The sequence below is a fragment of the Emydura macquarii genome, unplaced genomic scaffold (assembly GCF_026122565.2).
Source record: "Emydura macquarii macquarii isolate MOO-44397 ecotype Brisbane River unplaced genomic scaffold, CSIRO-AGI_Emac_v2 contig_1483, whole genome shotgun sequence".
NCBI classification, from domain to species: domain Eukaryota; kingdom Metazoa; phylum Chordata; order Testudines; family Chelidae; genus Emydura; species Emydura macquarii.
In genome coordinates, this window is record NW_027131620.1 from 19923947 (window position 1) to 19945325 (window position 21379).

At 44.2% G+C, this 21379-nt stretch overlaps 1 protein-coding gene across 1 annotated transcript in view; it reads right to left on the reverse strand.

Moving 5' to 3' along the window:
- PPP1R16B (protein phosphatase 1 regulatory subunit 16B) overlaps positions 1 to 21379 on the reverse strand; it is an 87301-nt gene that overhangs the window by 49784 nt on the left and 16138 nt on the right. The window contains exon 2 of the mRNA XM_067554408.1: positions 17249 to 17640. Within this exon, the coding sequence (XP_067410509.1) occupies positions 17249 to 17495 (247 nt within the window). The 5' untranslated portion in view covers positions 17496 to 17640. The remainder of the gene's footprint in view (positions 1 to 17248; positions 17641 to 21379) is intronic.

The window sequence follows — 21379 nt, forward strand, 5'->3', positions numbered from 1 at the left end:
CATAACTTATCAAGCTGCCGCTATATACAACAGCACCCCCTTTATCCAAATGGACTGCCAACATGCTGTTTATTTGGATATGCAGGTGTCCCGTGGCCTTTTATTTGGTGAACACGGGGCAATAGTTACGTAGGACGTCATGGCTGTCATCACGCAGCACACTATTGCTACTCAGTTAGGCAATGACTGAACCTGGATGCAATGGCTCCAAAAGCACCTGAGCTAAAGAGGAGACGCCATTCAGCTCCATCCAGGGCAATATTATACAAAACTAGCAAAGCTCATCACAGTGCAATAGTGAGGGAGAACTTTGTTCCACCCAGTTCCCTGTTCAGCAGAGAACAACGTGTAAAGACCAGTGCCTCATCCTAGGCTTTGCTAGCTGTGCTTACTCAGACATGAGCAGCGAAGACATTTGGCTAATCTCACAGTCCCAGGGGCTGTTTTAGTGATGAAATGACCGGCTTTTCCTTCAACTGGCTGATCAGACGGCAACCAAACCCACATTCAGCATGCCAGCATACTTAAGTATTATTGAAACAGCCTCTAATGGCCCCAGCCAGGGCATTTCAGGACTCCTGGTCATGGTGCTGCAGACTTGGGAACTCTTCCCAGAATACCAGGACAGGCCATCTAACGAGGGACCCTGATAGTGATTCATGTCACAGCACGACAGAGTTTAACAATTAAGCCACTCTTGCTGGGAGACTGAACAAGCCTCTCCGACCTCTTTCCTGACTGGCAAGCCCGGAGTCACTTCCTGTGTAAGGGAAGGACAAGGGTGTGGGCTCCATCCTGTCAGAATCAATTTCCAAAACAAGGTGACTGAAGCTAAATGGGAACCACTCCCCTGCGAATTCGTAAGTCACTCCCCCAGGAGCTGGAAACGTCCTTCACTAGCTGGGTGTGCATCCAGAATCCATGCCTGAAGGGCACTAAACTCCAGTTTGGGATTGATTACTATCTGGGGCACTTCTATTGGCAGCCTTTGCACTAACATCTTAGGGCAAGGAAATAGGAGGCTCATTTTGACTTTGAGCACAGTAGAACCTCAGAGTTCTGAAGACCAGCGTAACGAACTGACCAGTCAACCACACACCTCATTTGGAGCCAGAAGTACGCAATCAGACAGCAACAGAGACACACACACAAAAAAGCGCAAATACAGCCAGTACCATGTTAAATGTAAACTACTACAAAAATAAAGGAAAAGTTGAAATTTTTTTGACAAGGTAAGGAAATCGTTTCTGTGCTTGCTTCATTTAAATTAAGAGGGTTAAAAGCATTTTTCTCCTGCATAGTAAAGTTTCAAAGCTGCATTGAGTCAATGTTCAGTTGCAAACTTTTGAAAGAACAACTGTAATGTTTTGATCAGAGTTACGAAAAACCTCCATTCCCAAGGTGTTTGCAACTCTGTGATTCTACTGTAACTCATTGCTCAGGAGCCAAATGCCAGGGGTGCTATTCCTAAAGTTCCCACTAACATCAATGAGAGTTGTAATTGCTCAGCACACCTTGAAATTTGGACCAGTAAGAATAAACCTGCATTTTGCTTCAGGATACCTGGCAAAACCCAGAGAGTTTGAAAGACTGCATCCAGCAGAGCCATCCAATCACAGCTGCTCTCACGTCTCCTGCGTCCCTACCCCAGACCATTGCTACAGGAAGTGAACCAGATGACAATTCTCCCCTCCTATCCCCCCACTCCAGCTGTAACTCAGGCTGTCAATCCTACTTAATCTTAGGAAAATATCTGGCAAGAGATACCCCTTAACTGGAAAACAGGTCTCAATGCAATGAAAGAAATTTTTCATGCTCTCACTTACCATCATAAACAGAAGAACCTTCAGCGTCCACTAGCCAAGTATTACAGGACTTAGTAAGTAAAAAATCTCCTTGGACCAGTCAGTGATCCAGTATAATCGGTGTCATGGGACATGAGGATTTGAACCTTGACTCCACAATACAGGGTGGACTTTGAACTCCCCTGTGCCCCAACTGTATTGTTTTTAAAAGTGCTGCCACATCACAGAAGACAAGAATGGATTCTGAGTTGGAGCACTGTCACATAGCCTATGCTGGCCAGTTTGCTGTTTGCATGATGGCTCTACTATGCACCCTTAAGAGAGCACCATGGTTGTTGGTAACCCGATTTAAGCCCAGTGACCATTTTACAATTACACCCACATGGAAATCATTTGTGAGCAGGATTGTTACTGAAATAGACAGGGATTCCATTTTCTGTGCTCCTTAGTGCTTAGATTCTACCCTGATGGCTACTGTAGGTAAAAAGATAGACTTTGGATCAGAGACCCACTGAGATCTACTGCTAAGGAGTGCTATATGAGTGCTAGCTATTATTAGTATTATTATTACTACAAAGCCAGGACATGTTTTTTTCCTGACATCACTCAGCAGAGAAGTTGGAATTTAGTCAGTGTTGCTGCCCACATCAAAGGAAGTTAGTTAGCATACTTCAGACCTGCACTGATACCTTCCTAGTGTCCATTTAAAAGGTTTCAAACCAGCTGCATGAGAGAGTTAGGAGACTGTCCCAGTCTATAGATTCTACTGGGACTGTCCTCCTTTGGTGCAACACTACCCTCTTTCTAATGAGGGCTATTTCAGGCAACCCAACCACATTTAATTAAAAAGAAGAGTGCATTTAGCTGCCCGAGGAGTTTTCCTGAGGTCTGACAGAGTGTGCTAATTAAGAGAAACTTACAGAGTTTGAAAAATCAGGTCTGAAAAGTTCTAAAAGTCACGGGAGGACTCCAAGCTCAGAAATAGGTTAAAACTTCTTCAAGTGTTTGACTGAAATCTCTTCCCCTGGCGCCCTCGCACGCACACACACACAAAGAAACTTGTCCTTTATTCTTTTCCTTCTTAAATCTGATTCCTATTTCTATTATGTGTCTCACATTTTGAGAACGTGCTATTATCTTAAAGCGCTGCCTTCACCTCACACCAGTGTTTAAACTGGAAACTCCTCAGGGCCTGGATCCTGTCTTCATGTTTGTTTCTAAAGCACTCTGGCACACCGATAACAGTCTGTGTACTTCAGATCTGCAACAGCGAAAAAGCCTTCAATATTACTGTAACACAGAGGCCCATTGGTGGTTCACTATGTCTGTATCAGCAACTCTTATCAGGCCTGAAAAACTCACTCCACACCTAACATATTGCTGTCCTAGTATTTATCTATAGACGGTGCCTTGTAAAGTACTGAGTGAAAGCCAGTAACACACTTGTCATCAATATCATTGTGAAAATGTATTAACACTGTATGAGAAATTATCGACACTTACTGATATAATGCTTTAGAGTCTATAACTAAACAAAGAGAGAAACAGGCTCTCTTCCAGACAAGAGGGGAGGTAGTTATCTCCCTGTCCCTAATGTAAATGGAGCATTGTGAAGCCAAATACACTTGTATTGGTATCTGCATGTAAGTCAACAGGAAAAGCCAGGTTGACTGGGGGATATGAAATCAGTCTGGGAAGACACCAGAGACTAAAGCTATAGGGGCTTGTTTGGTCTCTGGGGTCAAAACTATGTGTTTTGGGGAAACATAAGGGAAACAAAAAAGACATTTACTGAGGACACTCTTGGTGGAGTATGGGGGAGAATCATGACAATTGGAACCCTGATTTGATTGAAAATCAGCAAGCTCTACAGAAACTTTGAGGGTGAGAAAATTGCTTCAGGAATATTGTTAGCACTGTAGCTTGCTCAAATTATGATTAGTATCTTAAAAGTGTGTTATAATTCTGTTTTATTTGTAACCAATACTTTTTCAACTATCTTTACTCTATCTCACTTAAATCACTATATTTGTTAATAAACTTCTCTTTGTTTTATCATAATAATTAGATCTCAGTGCTGTAACATTAAACAAAGTGGGAATTCTTACTTCAATCAAACATGCTTATGTGTACACTGTCTTTTTGGAGATCGCAAAGTTGGTAATTTCGGCGAGTGTCTAGTGACATGGGCTGGATGCTCCAGGAGAATGCTTTGCCAGGGGGGCTGGGGAACTGGGATGCACCAAGCATTACCTACAAGGCAAAGTAGAGGGCTGGTAGAGTCCTGAGAAGTTTGTCTGGAGTGGCTAACAGTCTGGGATGACAGGGCGCTGTCACCCAGTTTAGCACCAGCAAATCTCTCTCGCAGAGGCAGGGGGGTTACACAGTGACCTACACTTTTGGGCACCTCAAGTAAGTGTCACAATTACCCCCAGCTTGGACAGACCACCTCAGATCAGGGACACCCGAGTAAATCTGCCAGAAGGCACTGCTTTATCCTGCCATGGCCACATAGAATCTGTGCAATACTGAAGAGCTGCCATCGCACACAAGCTCCAGACCTGTTCCTCGTGAGATCTTCCTCTCTCCTTTGTGGAGAGGGTCACATTTTGGGACTGGAAAATGTCATTTTATTGAAATGACAAATTCCACCATGGAATTTGTCATGAAGAGATTTTCTGACCAGGAGAACTGGAAAGAAAATGGCTATTTTGACGTATCAAATCTTGGTTAATTTAGCATCAAAATTTAACCAGTTGGGACGTTCCCAACTGAACACTTGGGAATTTTGTTTTACACATATTTTCCAGGTTGACTTTTTGTTCAATTCGGAAGGGAGAGTCATTCTGCGATGCTGCACTTTCCCATAATGGAAATTTGTTTTTCAAAACAACTCTAGCTGGAACACTAATTAGCACAAAGCAACAGCACTGTGAAGCTAGGAAGTCCCAGCTATGAACCAGGATTAAGATAAAACATAGAGAGAGCAAGGTGGTTTGATGGGGTTGCTTTCAACTTTATTCCAATATCCAGTCGGTCATTAGACCTACTCCTCTCCTTAAAGACTGGAGTTGGAGCAAGCGTCCTCCTTATTAAAAGACCCTGGCCTCTTGTCTGTCCCGTGCCAAGGCATACGCAGCAGCATTAATATGACCTCTAAGAACATCCAGTTTCCTGTGGTGAATCAGATCTTCAGGGCAGGCAAGCTGGCATCCTGCCTCAAGGAGCAAACAGACTTTTTGATTTGGCCCAGGCAAGGTGAAAAGGGGGGCATCCCCTTCCTGGGAGAACAGGTAGGCAACTAGCCCAGTTGGAAAAACTGGACAGGTTTAGTGTAAGATAATGGGCCAAACTCAGGGACGCTGTAAAACGTGGTGTGCGGTGCATGTTGAGTGTAAAAGTCAAAATATTACAGCTTGACCCCATCTCACCTTCTGCTAGCGTTCAAAGTGAGGGCCGTGACAGTCTACACCCATCTGGGATTCTTTGGAGGCCAACTTCAGGGATAAGCAGTCACAAGCCCCCTTGACTTCAATAGAAACTGCATCTGCTTACTGCAGGCTGCATCTGATCTATTGTTTCCCTGATTAGGGGCAACAGTGCCAGAAAAGTCAGCAATGTACTGGTTCTCATCTGGCCCTAGAGATAACAGAGTGAAACCGGCATCACTACAGTGTTAAACTGTGGCTTGTTTGCTGGCCTATTTACTAGCCCAGGAGTGATGGGGAATAGGGTAAGCTGAGCTCGGGACCCTTTTAAAGGTCACTCCAGAATTTGATTTTTTGCCAACTCATTCGTAAGTGGTGATAAAATGGCCCAAACTCAGATTACTTACTGCTTGGGAAACACATGGCCAGGCTCCAGCGGAGAAAGCAAACACCAGAAAAACAGTGTGCAAAGGAGCATTACAATAGGTCATCAGGAACTACCCTGACAGCTGCCATAGCAACTGGTATTAAATAAGGAATTAGAGCATTCTTCACGGAAGTGGGAGAACTGCAGCCGGTGGGTTCTGAAGCAAAACACAGTAGTGAAGAGAACGAAGATAAGAGAAGGGGGGTGGGGAGGTTGCAGGGCCAGCATCAGTCACACAAAAACATGCATGCAACCAGTTACTCAGCCATGCTATGGAGATACCTATCAATACACTAAGACACCTGATCCCAGCCCAAGTGGCAGGTACTACCACTGAGGAGTAAATGTATACAGGCTGAGCAGGGCCAGGTTAGGCTATGTCTACACTTAAAACGCCACAGGCTTCGGCATAGACAGTCACTCCAGCACCGGGAAGGTTCTCCTGTCAGCACAATTAATCCACCTCCATGAGAGGTGGCAGCTAGCTTGACAAATGAAGTCCTCCATCGCCCTAGCACTGACTACACGAGGGGCTAGGCCGGCTTAACTACGGCACTCAGGGGTGTAGATTTTTCACAACCTTGAGCAATGTAGCTGGGTTGACCTAACTTTTTAGGTGTAGACCAGGCCTCAATCCTGAAGCCAGGACAGGAATTTAAATCTGGAACGAATAAAGTAGATTATATCGAAATATCTCCCTTGGCAAGAGAAAAGGCAAAAAGGCAAAAACTGCAGCACGCTGTCCACGAACAGATTCTCTCCTACATATAAATTGTCTGCAAGCATGATTCCCCCGCCCTCCTCCTCTCCCAAGGGTCTTCAGGAAAGGCCTGTGAGGGCTCTCAACACTGTCACAAAGGCTTCTCCACCTTCAAAAGTCAAAACCCTCAACAGTATAAAGTGTGATGTGTTTAGCTATAGACCGCAATGCCTTTGTGTACTGCCCCTTTAGATGTCCAAGACCACTACCCAAGAACAGAAACAGCAGCTCACAAACTTCAAGGCCAAAAGGGATCATCATGATCATCTGACCTCCTGCACAACACAGGCCACAGAACCTCACCCACCCACTCCTGTACTAGACCCCTAATCTCTGGGTGAATTACTAAAGTCCTCAAATCTTGATTTAAAGATTTCAAGCTGTTTTGTTCTAGGTTGCTGCTACCGCCTATTACACGGGAGATATCTCATGATCACTCAGGGAGCCTTTATTTTTGCTGTCTTGTAGTTCTGTTTACTGAAGGACCTGGAAAAAGTAGTTGTTTGCTATTTGTGTAACAGAGCAGTGGGCACCAGGAGGCTGGTGAGGGAGGGAAGAGCTATGTTTTGCTAACTGCAATAACTTGCATGTTGCCATCCCCATTTCAGCTATGTGGTGTCTGTACTGTGATACTAATTCCTCTTCAGTTATAGTCCCTCCAATTAGGCAGCCAGACCAAAAGATACCTTTCAGAGTCTGAGCTAGTAGCTGGAGCAGGGACTGAAAACCAGCCGATGTAGGTTCTAGGCCCAGCTCTGCAAGTGACTCACTGGCAGCTTGGGCAAATTATTTGAACCTGTGTGCCTCGGTTCCCTCATTTGTAAACAGGGTTAATAAAATCTCCCCCGGGGGAGTTGTGACACTTAACATGCCTTGAGGTAGTTGGCTATAAGGTGCTGTGTACATGCAAAATATTATTGGTGTTAGTTTGGGAAGTTATGACCTTGGATGTATGGTGGCCACAGGATATTAAAGCATAAACAAGAACCCCTCAGGGGCTGGTTTAAAGACAGTTCGCATCGCTTCCCACTCCATGCTGGGCATGTGCATGGCCACGTATTGCCCAACAGCAGCCCTTCCTGAGGGCGAAGGAGGGCGTCCCTGCCAGTCCTTCGCAGCTGGAAATACAGCAGCTGTGACAGGGGGCACTGGCAGGTTAAATGGGAAAGATTTAGCACTTTGTTTTGAGCACAAACATCCCCCACCCACCCACTTGAGCTAAGATAACGTTAATAATCTGCCTCGAGCTGACAGAAGCCATGACATTTCCAGCTAAGGCGGCCGCTACGTCCTCAGCTCGGCCTGCTGAGATTTGGCGAGGCAGCATTTGTGGAGCAGATGGTGACCTTACATATCCTACCTGCCATAGCTCACAAGCATGCTGAGGAGAACTGCAGCCTTATCTCTGAACAGCCTCCATTTTTCCCTCCTGGTGGGAAACCCTTCACATTACATGGGACACCGGCAGCAAGAGTCTCCCCCCCCAATCCTATCAAACCAGAGGAACCCTTTAACTGAAGTCAACACCTAGGAACAATACAAACCTCAATGGAACTTACATTTCAGATCATGTAGGACGTTCTTCCTCTCAGTCAACATGTCCATGGGACAAGGGACTTTTGACCTGAAGAGGAGCTTTGTGTAGCTCGAAAGCTTGTCTCTTTCATCAACAGAAGTTGGTCTAATAAAGCATATTACCTCGCCCACCTTGTCTCTCTAATATTAAGTACTGGGATATGTAATAGTAGCCTCAAATACTGGCATCTTATTCCATCCCCAGACTAATCAGGACAATACACTGTTTGACTGAGACAATATCAGACTCGGACAATTTCAGTGGGATTATCCATGCTAAAGGAGTCTGTTTAAACCAAGCCTATATAGACTGGACGTGTGCAGCACACGTGATCAACAGCAACTGCAGCTAATGGGGATTAATGGCTGTTCACAGCCAGATAATTCAGCTGTTTTTTTCTGTTTCAAAAGTACAAGAGTAAAGATTGAACCTGCCAAAGGGCATCAGGTTTTAAAAGTGAAACACAGGAGACAAAGCTGCTGACGCTGGCCTCCAAAGCACATTTTTTCCAACACTTAAGCAGCAGCTTAACCAATTTAAGCTACTTTTGTTAAGAAACAAAATCCAGGAGTTGGCAAGAGCCACTGGCCAAGCCTGGATTCATTGAGAATGCTTTGGATACAATTGAACATTCTTTGCTAAGAGGGACAAGTAGTTTGGACCCAACATTTAGATTCTACTGTACAGGAATTTTTGGAAAACTATTTGAAATACTTTCAGTGATTGAAGAGATCCATAAAAAAAGTATAATTTTCAATTTTGCCATTCAATAATATATTGGAAACCAATGCACTGCATGGTGGATACTCTGTTAGGACTTGATAATGCATCCATAGCAGTCAAGGTTTTACCATGGAGCTGGATCAGGTCTGCAGTTTTTTGTTTGTTTGTTTTTGGGTTTTTTTAAACGAAGTTGAATATTAACAGAATGTGAAACCAAAATTCTAGTTTCATTGTACACGGTGAGACAGCAGGCTGGGACAGAGCATGCACACAACACAAACTGAGAAGTTAGAAATACAGGCAGGCATTTTTATTTTTCAATATTTGGGCCAAAATTTTCAAACTCCTATGTACAGGCTCCTAAGTACAACTGAGAAGGGCTGTGCACTTTTGGTTTCTATTGCAGGTAAAAGGAACAAGCTGCAAGTGTTCAACAATTATTAACAAAAACAAACAAACAAAAAAATCAGCCGCTCCTTTTTTGTGGTGCTAAATGTGGCTTTAGGAGTTGAAGGTTTGAGAATTTTGACCTGGATTTTTATTTCAACAGAGCATCTATACATTGTGATAACTATGTTCGACAGAGACACACACACTCCCCTCCCCTTCTTCTTTCTTGTCTCTGTCATTTCAGATGCCTTGAAACAGAAAGTGCACATTGTATAAAGGGCTCTCCTCCGTGTATATTGGTGAACACTTTAAACAGAACTGGCTGGGAATGAAATTGCTTTGTAGATGGAAAATGCTGATGTCAAAACACAGTGGAAAAATTTTGGTTTTGAAAGTTTCCCATTTTGAAAACAATTTTGAAGTTGTCAAATTTTCCCATTTTGATGTTTCTGTTTCATTTCAATTCAAAACTACTTTTAGTTTGAAAATGTAAGGTAATTTATAACAAAAAAAATTAAAGGTCAAAATTTAAATGAAATGTTTTAATTGACCCAATCTAAAATTTTCCATTTGCAAAAATTTTCAAAGTTGACTTTGCACCCGTTCAGGACAGGAAAAGGTTTTGAAATCTCAAAAGTCTGACAGGACAGGAACAGAAGTTTCCTGCTCAGCTCTGATTTCAAGCAACCAGGAAGAGTCATCTACTTGTTAGGACTCTGATGTCACTGACAATTGCTTAATTGCCATACATCAGCCAGCATGGTTGTAGTCAGCTCCACAGACGGTATGAGCATGTAATAGAAGCACAAACCTCTACTAATTTACCATTAGGCTATTTCACCATTCACTGACATTTCCTGGGAGGGAAGGAAAGAAAGGGGAGCAAAATGGATTTTACTGCTCAAGAAGCCAAAAAAAAAAAAAAAAAAGGTGTGTTATTGAACAGAGACCTCACACATTTAGGGCTTGATTCATTTACTAAATATATATACTGATTCTGCAGAAGACCACTAATTTTTTTCAGGCCCTTCTGAGCACCATAGAAGCCAGCAAAAAAATCCCCCTCAAATGGGTAAATGCACTTGCTGATAAAACGCCTTCAGAAATGACTGCATGCAGGAAAACCTGAGTAAAAGGCTTCAGGAAACTAATCATGTGGGTGGAAAATTAAGGCACCTCATAAAAGGTTTTTAGTAACAAGGGAACAGATCATATCAACTTGGAAAGGTTAAGGAAAGCAATTTATAGACGCTAATTAGGGCCTCTTTAAAATGCTTTTGTAATTGAAAAGGTCAGTTTTATAACTAAAATGGTGCAAAGAAAAGAAAAGAAAACAACATGAACTGCCTGGGGACATACATTGCACATTCTGAGCATAAGATTCTGCTGCACTTTTATAGCTTCAGCTTTATGGAGGTTTTCAAGGGTCATCATAAGGGAAATGCCAGTGTTATCACTGTAACCTAGGTAAATATTTATTTACTTGGTATGAATACAGGGCCCTATCCTGAAGCCCTACCCAAGCAAAACTTCACATAGACATAAACATCTGCATCAGGCCTCGGGATCGGACCCGTATGTAATAAACTCCACAACATTTAGAAAAGACTCATGTTTTACTATCCCAGTAACTGGATTGTTACTTCTTCATTTCAGTGAATGCTGCCACTATTGCCACCCCATGTGTTCCAGTCATAAGATTTTTTTTTTTTTTAAATAAATGTGAAGGTTTCTTCTGGTTTGCGAGTCTTTAGGTTTTGGGTTTTCAAGTTTCTCTACAAACAGGAAGGCCAGAAAATTAAATGAGAAACCCAACTTTTCTTTACAAAAGAACACTAAGATTTGGGGCTTTAAGAAATAACACCCAATTTCAAGTCTCCTGAGTTGGCAATAGTGGACCTCCCGTATTTTATACCAGGCACTCCAATCTGGTAACAGAGTTAGGACCGAGGAAATGCAGTTCCCATCTGAAAACATGAGAAAGCAGGAGACTTTTCAAGCTGTTAGAAAGCAAACTAACTCTTCTTTTAAAAAGTCTGATTAGTTTACCTCCCCGGCCAATGAAGGTACTTAACGAAACAGAACTTCTCAAAGTTGCCACAAGAAAGTCTCTTGCTTTGCTGTGCATTCAAGTGGGAACTGTAAGTGCAAATCGGTAGTAGCTATGCAGTTACCCAATCTGTGTGAGCAAAGGCAGCGTGTTCCAGGTATTGAACACACATACTTTTTTCCAGGAATGGCTGCCCTGCATGCTTTCAGAAGAGAGGCCTCAGTTTTCAGTGTGTCTCAGTGGTGGTTTCCTATTGGATTGTCAACTATTAGATATTATTTTCATTGTTCTAAAAGTATTGATTGGGTCACAGCCCTGGAGACTGAAATCTTCCATTCACAAACTAGGTATAGTATAGGGAATGGCTGTGCAAGTGTCCATCACACTGTCCCGCCAGTGAACATAACCACAAATTTGGCAGGACCACCTCCAAAAATGAGAGAGGAGCTCGGTCTCTAGTTATGTCAGGTGCTTCTACTCCAAATACAGCTTGTTCATGAGTTAAGTCAAGCCCACTAATGCCCTAGAAGTTGTCTCAATTACCTATTTTAATCAGGTCCTATTAATGTCGTCTCCCTTGGAGAAAATGTACTTGTGTTCACCTTCCATCCTGCAAGCTGGGCTGACTACCCATCTTTTCACAAAGAATGGAACCAGCGTGTAGGGATTGTCTTTCTGCAAGAATTCTTCCCATCCCAAAGCTACACACCGCAGCTTTCATGGGGAAATCAACAAAAGCGTACCTGCTCTCCAGAGTGTACTTCTGAAGTTCCAGATGGGGGCCAGAAGGTTATTAGGACACGGCACAGCAGAACATCTGCTATGATGTCAGTAGGAAGGAAAACATTCAGACAACACTGGGAAGGGGAAAGCTGTTCTCAGTTAACTCACAGTGCAAGTACATGAATAGCAGAGAGAGCAGTGTATAAGGGGCTAGATATATCACGGAAGAATCCCCTGTAAAAAGTCTGCAAGCCCACTACATTATCCGCCTGTGAATCTCTGCTGAAAAACCACCTATGCCATGGCACTCTGGACTAGGCAGCTGGTGTACTGCCCATTAGGCTCATCATATGTCTGCTGTAAGCCCTTTCTGAGCAGAAACTAGTTTTAGTTCATGTTTGTAAGAGTTTAGCACAGTGGGACCCTGGACTTCGAGCATGACTGCAATGCAAACACTGATGGTTATTTGTAAAAGGAAATGGTAAGGCTCAGCAGCATTTCCTGTTCTAACCCATATTTTATTTCAGAGGCTCACAACTTTCTTTAACAAATACCTTTTTGGTTGACACTTGTATTAGGACAACTGAGCAAAATAGCTGCTGCAGTTATGACAGTGTAAAAATAAAAGAAGCTAAAGAACTGTTACATCACCCCATCTGTCCCCTGGGGCACATACGGGATTATTCCCTATAGGATACTTTATGATTTTTCATCCACTGTAGGCCCAGGCAACAAGGCTTCTACCACTTCCCTGGGCTAGGTACCAATTCCACAGCTTAACAGCTCTCCTGTCAGGTTGCTAACTTGATATTTCCCTCCCTATTTTCACTCTGTTACTCCCAGTAATAACCTTTTGTGCCACTTTACAAATGTCAAGTGTTTAAACTCCAAGGAGAGGAATTTAGACCATTTTGTTCCCCAGCATAGTTACTTCTGAGCCAAACTGTACACCTAGCTCTTTAATTCTTTCCTCAAACTAACCTCTCAGCCTCATGATCATTTGTATTGCTCTACCCTTGAACATCAGGGGCTGCTGTAAAAATAAGAACAGTTGGCTATGGCCCCTAAAAGTCCCTTACCAGCTGAAAACTATGAAGCATAATTCTGCCCCCAACACAGGTGTGGGGCATTTGCTGAGCCTCTGGTTCTGCTTGTTCTAAACTAGTTAAGAATTTCTCTTCCAGGGAATTCTATACCTGGCAGCTGCAGTTAGATTCCACCCATCCTTTGTACCGACTGCCCAGGCAGGACAAAAGGGACCAGCACAGGGACAAAACCTGATCTGTAAACTATTTTTAGACTTGAAAAATTAACCCAGTACAACCCCATTGAGTTGAAGTATTCCCGAAGCATCTTAAATATTTAGCTAAATGGGGAAGCAAATGTTGCATTGGAGATATGATCCTTCTGCATCCTCACCCCCTCAACTCCTTTCCCCACCCTCCCCCCGCAGCCTTCAGTTAACTAAGGGATTCAGTACAATAGGGTTTCTTTGATTTTTCCAGCTAACACTGAAAGTGCCTTTTTCACATGTGATTTGATCTGAAACAGTGTGCTAGGAAGTGACGGGTAAGAGGAACATCCTGCCACATGGGCCCAGCCAAAGGGGAAGGGGTCACAGTGGTGACACTACATTTAAAGAGATTAGATATGGATTTTCCCATTAAGCAGAAGAGCGTCAAGCCCGAAGTTGCATGCCCACCTCCTGCTCCCCAAATAGCCCAAGGGGTATGCCTTTGTGCAATGTGAAACTGCTTTCTAGAGGACAAGTGAGTTTCAGATTAGCAGAACAACAAGAGTTCTGTGGCACCTTAAAGACTAACAGATTTATTTGGGCATAAACTTTCATGGGCAGAAACACACTTCATGAGATTAGCAGGTGTCCAGAAATGGTCATCTTCTCTGTAGACACCTCCATCAGCTACAGGTAAGAAGGGAATATTAAAGGGCAGGCTGTAAACTCGTGCACCATGCAGCTGACCCACTTCACTGCCCATGTACAACTGGGGACTTTTCCCAGGTATATGGCTAGTACTCTGGAGATCAGAACCATGTCCTCTTATACACACACAGTGTATTTTCTACTGTGTGCGCGTGCACACCGCTACTCTCTATGGGATGGATTAGCCAATCTGCTCAAGAATTTGATAGTTACTCTCAATTTTTTGAAGGTTGGGGATGGGAAGTCTTGCTACCATGACATCTAATGGCAATTCTTTAGTTCATATGACAGGGGTACCCAGGTCTTTGGAGCTGAAGGGTATAGGATATGTTCCATATTTGATACCACATGTGAATAATTTAGATGGCATTCATGATGCAGTTTGCAGTCATGGATTTGTTACACACACAGGTGCTGACTCATTAAACTGCAGGTCTCTTTTCACGGGTGTGGTGTTACTCATAGCCACTCTTTTCACTTGAGCATGATCCCACAAGGAAAGACATTTTAGACAAGCCATCTATGAGACAGACATATCCATTGATAATCTGGAAAAGGGGGGGGGTGACAAAGTGGCAAAGTTCGCAGGTGATATAAAATTATTCAAGATAGTTAAGCAAATCAGACTGTGAGGCGCTACAGAGGGAGCTCATAAAACTGGGTGACTGAACAACAAAATGGCAGATGAAATTCAACATTGTTAAGTGCAAAGTAATGCCCATTGAAAAAAATAATCCCAACTATACATATACAGTGATGGGTTCTAAATGATCTAGATCTTGGAATCACTGTGGAAAGTTCTATGAAAACTTCCATTCAATACAAGCAGCAGTCAAAAAGCCTATTAAGATGTTAGGAACTATTAGGAAAGGGATAGAAAACAAGACTGAAAATGCTACTATATAAATCCATGTGCCCCCATGTCCAGTTCCAGTCACCCTATCTCAAAAAGGATATAGAGGAACAAGAAAAGGTTCAGAGAAGGGAAACAAAGACGAACAAGGGTATGGAACAGCTTCCATACAAGGACAGACTAAAAAGATCAGGGCTGTTCATTTTAGGAAAGAGACAACTCAGCTGGTGATATGATAGAGGTCTATAATCATGAATGGTGTAGAGAAAGTCAAAGAGTTATTTTACCCTTTCCCACAATACAAAAACCAGGGGTCACCTGATGAAATTAATAGGCAGCGGGTTTAACACAAAGAAAGAGGGAGTACTTTTTCACTCAACACAATTTTCCTGTGAAATTCATTGTTGTGGGATGTTGTGATGGCTAACAATATAACTGGGTTCAAAAAAGAACTGGATAAGCTCATGGAGGATAGGTCCACCAATGGCTGTTAGCCAAGATGGTCAGGGATGCAACCCCATGCTCGAGGTGACTCAAAACCTCAGTCTGCCAAAAGCCAGAAGCAGAAGACTGGGCAGGTCACTCCACAATTGCCCTGTTCTGTACACTCCCACTGAAGCTCTGGTACAGGCCATGGTCAGAGTCAATATACTGGGCAAAATGATCATGGTCTGTCCCAGTAGAGCAGCTCTTATGCTCTTAACCCCTCAACCTCGATGATTCAAAGCCAGCAGATGCAGAGAGATACCCAGGTCTTTAATAATACTGTTGGCCTTTGACCACTTCTAGCCTCGATGTTCAGTAGGCAGAAGTCCAGACATTTTGTGTTAGAGAGGAACACTACCCTATTGAAAGGAAGTGAAGTATTCCATGCCACTCACAGCTGGGCCATCAGTTAAAATATACAGAACAGCCATACAAGAGGCTGCCAGCTACCTACCACCACCAAAGGATGCCAACCAGACACCAACTAACTTACCACTTATGTCACATGTCTTAGCTTTGTGGTCCCAGTCAAGCTCCAATGGACAGATTTTCACATTACAAACCCACCACAGTTATCCATAATTGGCCCCACAGTTAGCATTCTCCAAGACACCAGTTATTTGCGAAAAGAGTCAGAGTTGAAAAACTATGGCTCAGTGGAGGAGGGGGGCCGGAACCCAATTAAACTCGCAGCATGAAAATATGTATACGTCAGTCAATCTCCAAGGGATTATTATAAATCTGCCAAGAACCACCTGCCACGGCTCAGACCCGGATTCCATGCACAAACGTTGTGCAGTGTATACTGCTTTGCAAAATGCACTGCTCTGCAGGAAACACAGTCCATCTCAGATTCAGCCACTTTTCATGCCCAGTAGGTACAATATGCCTTTTTGAGAGGGGTAAAAGAATGCAAGAAGGTACCTCAGAGAGAAAGGCTGTGGGAGGACCTTTGGGGATATTACCAGAGCCCAGGTTACCTCTACTCCTGCCCCCCCACCCACTCCCACCTTAAACCCCTGTGCAGAAGCCAACCTCAGTCCCTATCCAGGCACACCGTAAGTGCAAAGGCTGTGCAACTACCAAAGTAGGTGGGATGGAAAGAGGGAGATATATACTAGCTGGGAGAACTGGGGGAGCATATGCTGCCTCATTCAAGAGAGGAGAGAGCTCCTACTCACACAGTATAGGCTAGAGACTAGAAGCTACAATATAAGGCTGTACTGGCAGAGCTAAGATGAAACTCAGCAAGGTTCCATGCATCTCCACTTATCCACATAAGTGCCAGGAGACTAGATACAGCCTCTGCTCATTAGCATGGGAATTTCAATTCTATTTTCAGCACAGTTAGTCAAAGAAATTGTTCAGACTCTTTCCTTGACTGCGAACCACATAGTGGAGCTAGATTAAAGTCACATACATGGACAGTGGCAATTGTAGTACTGGCCAACAGGGAAAGGCTGGATTAAACACAACACTAGTCTGGCAGGGGATTGGAAATAAAGCAGATCAGGGTTTTATTTCCAGCTCTGACACCGATTTGCTTTAGGACCTTTGGCAGGTCACTCCACCACCCTGCACCTCAATTCCTCCATGTATGAGGTGGAGAGAGGCTCTGACATACCTCACAGGGTGCTGTGAGGCTTCATTTATCCATGCACACAAGATCCTTTTACAGAAGGGCAGAATAATAGGAACTGGTAGCTCACCTGCCATGTGGGGCAGAAGTACCCTGGGTCAGTTTGCACCTGGCCCTGCATGGGAGGGTTGGACAGAGTGAAAGGAGCCTCCCAACCCCGGGCAGAATCTAACCTCAGCCCCAGTCCCTTCACTCCCATCACGTACTTAGACTACCTTCTGACAACAGTCTAGAAAGTGTTACTTTCCCCAATGACCGCACCACGGCAACCTATCCATGCTGTCTGGCATGCATACGTCCCTGCAGGAAATGCCAGCCCACAGGAACAATGCTTCTGCACAGACACCACTGGAGATGACCCTGCACACCATAGGGAGGTACAGTAAGTTCACAGGTAACCAAACAATAAGGACTTTGTCAGACACAGCATCCCCAGCAAATCCTACCTTCCTCCACATCATTCCTCAGCGATGCCTCCAGCAAAGCAACACTGGCTTCAAAAGACACCCTCTTGTGGCTGCCAGCGCTCCTCCTCTTCTCGTGCTTCCGCTTCCTGTGTTGCATCTCCTTCTCGTACTGTGCCCACTTCTTCAGCTGCTGAGCTCGGCGCTTCTGGGCTGTCCGCAGCCGCTCCAACGTGGGCACCTTATCCAGCAGCTGGAGTTCTGTCAGGAGATCCACGTGGGCGTCCATTGGCTTTGCTGGGAGACAAGGAGTGCAGGCCCAGGACGTCCCTGCTGGAGCAATACCCCACTGCGAGCACTCAGCACTAGAACAGCATCCTGGGGCTGAGCTGTGACCAGTGCATCCGAATGTCCAAGGAGCACATGGTGGAACCCTGAGAAGAGAAGGAAGGAACAAGGCTAAGACTCCATATCAGGCCCATTCGGAAAAGTCACCAGCCCCAGCCCAATGGAAAAAACCTCTCCTGAGAACAGCTACCGTCTTCAAAAAGTTTTAATTTTGCCGCCATGTCAATGCTTTTAACTACAAAACTCAGTAATGGATTGTGCAATTGTCATCCACCAGCTAGAAGGGACCTGGTGAAACCCACTTGGTGACATATAGTGTAGGCGGCTGGGGTGAATTCACATTAGAGCACAAGGGAGCTACCTGAGGCCACAAACTCATCTATGGGCTCCTCTGTCGTACCACTTAAAAATCCGACAATGGTTAGATCCCCAGCCTCACTCTACTTGAGGCACCAGAGGAGTTAGTTTCACTTCTCACAGCGGCCTACCTGTTTATGGCAGCTCTAGGAGGTTATTGCCAATGGCGTTACAGTAGAATCTGGCAGCCCCATTGGCAATCTGAGCCCTATTGGCCTAGACTCTGTACAGATACTTAGTAAGAGTCCTGTCCTGCAGAACTTACCACATAAAGTAGTAAGACAAAGAGCAGAAGATCAAACAGAGGCACAGAGCACATCAGTAGCAGAGCCAGGAACAATATCTGGGTCTGAGACCCAGTCCAATGCCACAGCCACTAGACAAACCTGTCTCAAGTGTCAACATAAAACAGAAGCTAGAGACTGGAAACCTAGAAAGTCACCCAGTTCATCCCCCGAGGCCACTGCAGGACAGACACACACAGTGACAACCCAGGTGGAAATGTTACCTTGTGCTCTCACCACCCCCATTTGTTGTATCCACCAGTGACTTCATCTTACTGCCTCTGTATACTGAGGCAGGGGCTGTCTGTATTGTGTGTGCAGCACCGAGCACAATTAGGCTCCAAATCCCAAACATGGGCTCTATAGGTGCTACCACAAAACCAAAACATAGCTAAGCATTTTGCTGCTTACAGACCTAATCAACTGAGAAACCATTTTTTAAAGTGAAAGGATCTCCTAACTATTTGCTGCTCAAAGGATGGTGTGATAGAGTATAGGAGCTAGCAGGTCAGCCTGCACTCTGACACCCACTAGTTCCCCCTGAAGACAGCTGACTGGGGTAATTAAAAAGTAATTAGCTAATCAGGCTGGCTGGTGAGCTAACAAGCCAATTAGATCATTAGCTTAAGGCTAATAAAGAGGCCCAAGAAGCAAGTGCCAGGAGAGAAGAACAGCCATACTCAGCATACAGCACAACTAAAGGAGATGAATTTGAAATAGTTAACCTGGCACAAAGAAGTTGTCTCAATGATGAGCTACTTCCCACTAAATGTATCAACACACAGTTCCAAGGTAGAGCCAAAGCCTGTCAAAATTAAGGTATATTTACAGACAACTATGTTACAGCCCCATATTAAGAGAGCTGGTCAAGTTTCCTATCACCATCTTTCCCTCCAAACCTCTTCCAGACAAGTCTGACCATGTCAGCTGCTGGGAGGTTCATTATGCAAAATCTGCAACTCCCTGAAAATATGGAGGATTGTAAACCAAATGGTTCCTGAAGCTGGCAGGAACATTCCTTGCTCACCCACTGCTCCAAAGCAGAGAAAGATTAGCATTGCTGCTAAGCAGAAGGGGTGCTAACAGCCCCAAAACCCTTTGTGACAGACAGTATTTGCAAAACCCAGATGCAGCCTGAAACAGATCTAGTAAGTCCTCAAGACAACTTACTTCATAGTCAAAATGAGCTCTGTAGAGGTATGTGCCTCTGCTAGACCTCAGCCCTTTGTATAACAAAAGCCAGTCCAGCCAAGCATGATTTATCCATGACCTACAAAGATGTTTTTGATGAGTAAATTCTTCCCCTTGGGAATGAACCAGATTGTACCAAATGGTGGATAGTTTCCCAAGGTTTACACATAGAAGGATACCCCGAGGCACCTTACAACAGCTTTATCATCCCCTCTACCTTCCTGCAAATACTTCCACAAACCTTTGATAAAGGATTCAACCCTTTCGGTAAATACCTCCGCAGACTCTAAAAAAAGACATTCTGCTTCCTCTGCAAGTTAGTCAGTCTGAAAGTTAGAACCCGGAGTTAAAATAGAAATCTAACTTAAAGGCGAGATAAGACATACAGCTTGCTCCTGGACTGGACTGCTCTAGTGGAAACAGTCATGCACAGAGGCACCAGAATGAGGCTTAAGTGCTGCCGGAGCAGCAAAATGTGAGCCCAATGGGAGTGGGACAGGGTTACAGGCACCTGAGCATTATGCATAATTCTACCTTTCTGAAAGCATTCCTTTGAGGGGTGTCTGTGCTAGCAATTTTTTAGCTAACGCTGAAGTTTTGAAGCCCAGTGTATTTATTAACTGGATGGTTTAAGAGGTAACAGCAAGGGCTGCTTCTTGACTTCCCCCCTTGCTAAACAGAAGCCACTTTTTACTACTGTTTAGTGAAAAATGTGTCCATCCCTACAAAAACTGCTCAAGCAGCAAGGGCCTAATTTTGGAGATCTATTAAAGCAAGTGATCCTTCAAGGAAATGCCATGGAAGTCAATGGGTCTGCTTGCCTGAGGCACAGCTATTCCCATGAGGAAGGCTTGCAGGACTGTGCCCGAGAAGTGCCATAGGAAACAGCACATTAGAAGGCAGGGGAGGGAGTAGTGTGGGCGGGAAGTTTGCTCTGCCATTGCCTGGCTTCTCCTGGTCTCTGCCTACATTTTAGTGTCCTGTAGCTCTTACACCAGCACAAGAACCAGAAACAAACAAAACAGAACAGAGATACCTACAAGGGAAGAAAACGAGAGAAGACTGTGAAGATAAAGATCCTGTGCTTCAAGGCCTGTGCCCCAAACACAGCTTTAAAAAGCAGCAGCAGCGTGGAAGTTATTGAGAGGCAACTGCCACTACCAGAAATAATAGATCACCCTTGAGCACTGCGATAGGTGCATTGAAAGGAGGCAGAACTGGACCTGAAGGGGGAGAGATCAGCTTCTCCCCCACTTCAGTGCTACTCATTAGAGCGTTATAGTCCACAAAGTCCCTTATGGATCTTGGCTCTGCAGCTCGGGCTGCTTGTTTTCAGATGACCTAGTTTCTTTCACTGCACAAAAAAAGTATTTTTTTTTTTTGCACATGTTGATTTTTCTTTGCACAAACTGGTCAGTCTAATTATAGCACCGTCACAGTAAAGCCTAAATGTTCATTTCACCTGTAAAGCAACACAGGACCCAACCCTGTGGGTGTCTGCAATTTGCAAAGCTTCACATCTTAGTTTCTCTTTTTTAGTTTTTTAAGCAAAGTCTTGCTCCCTGCCTCTGACCCAGCTCTGTTTCCATGAGCTCAGCAGTTCAGTTGCATGAGAAGCGCAGAGCACATCCTGCGAGCCGCGAGAAAACCACAGCACCATGACAGAGAAAATAATGACCCTACTGCAGGTGCCAGTCAGAAGGGGGAATGCTCCCTATTTTATGGCACTCACGTGATCAATGTTTTCATGATGGTCCATCAAAAAGTAATCCAGCTGCTCCAAGGGGGGGGGACCAAAGGTAGGTCCTACTATATCTACCTCCAAATGTCCTTACCAAGATCATATGGGTGCTTGCACCTATGATCATGTCCCCTCCCATAATGCAACTAAAGCCCACATTTCCTGTGTACTCTGACCAACCTCTTGCAAACATGTGATTAGTCCCACTGAGTTCCATGGATCTACTTTATTATATAGTTACTCACGTCTTGC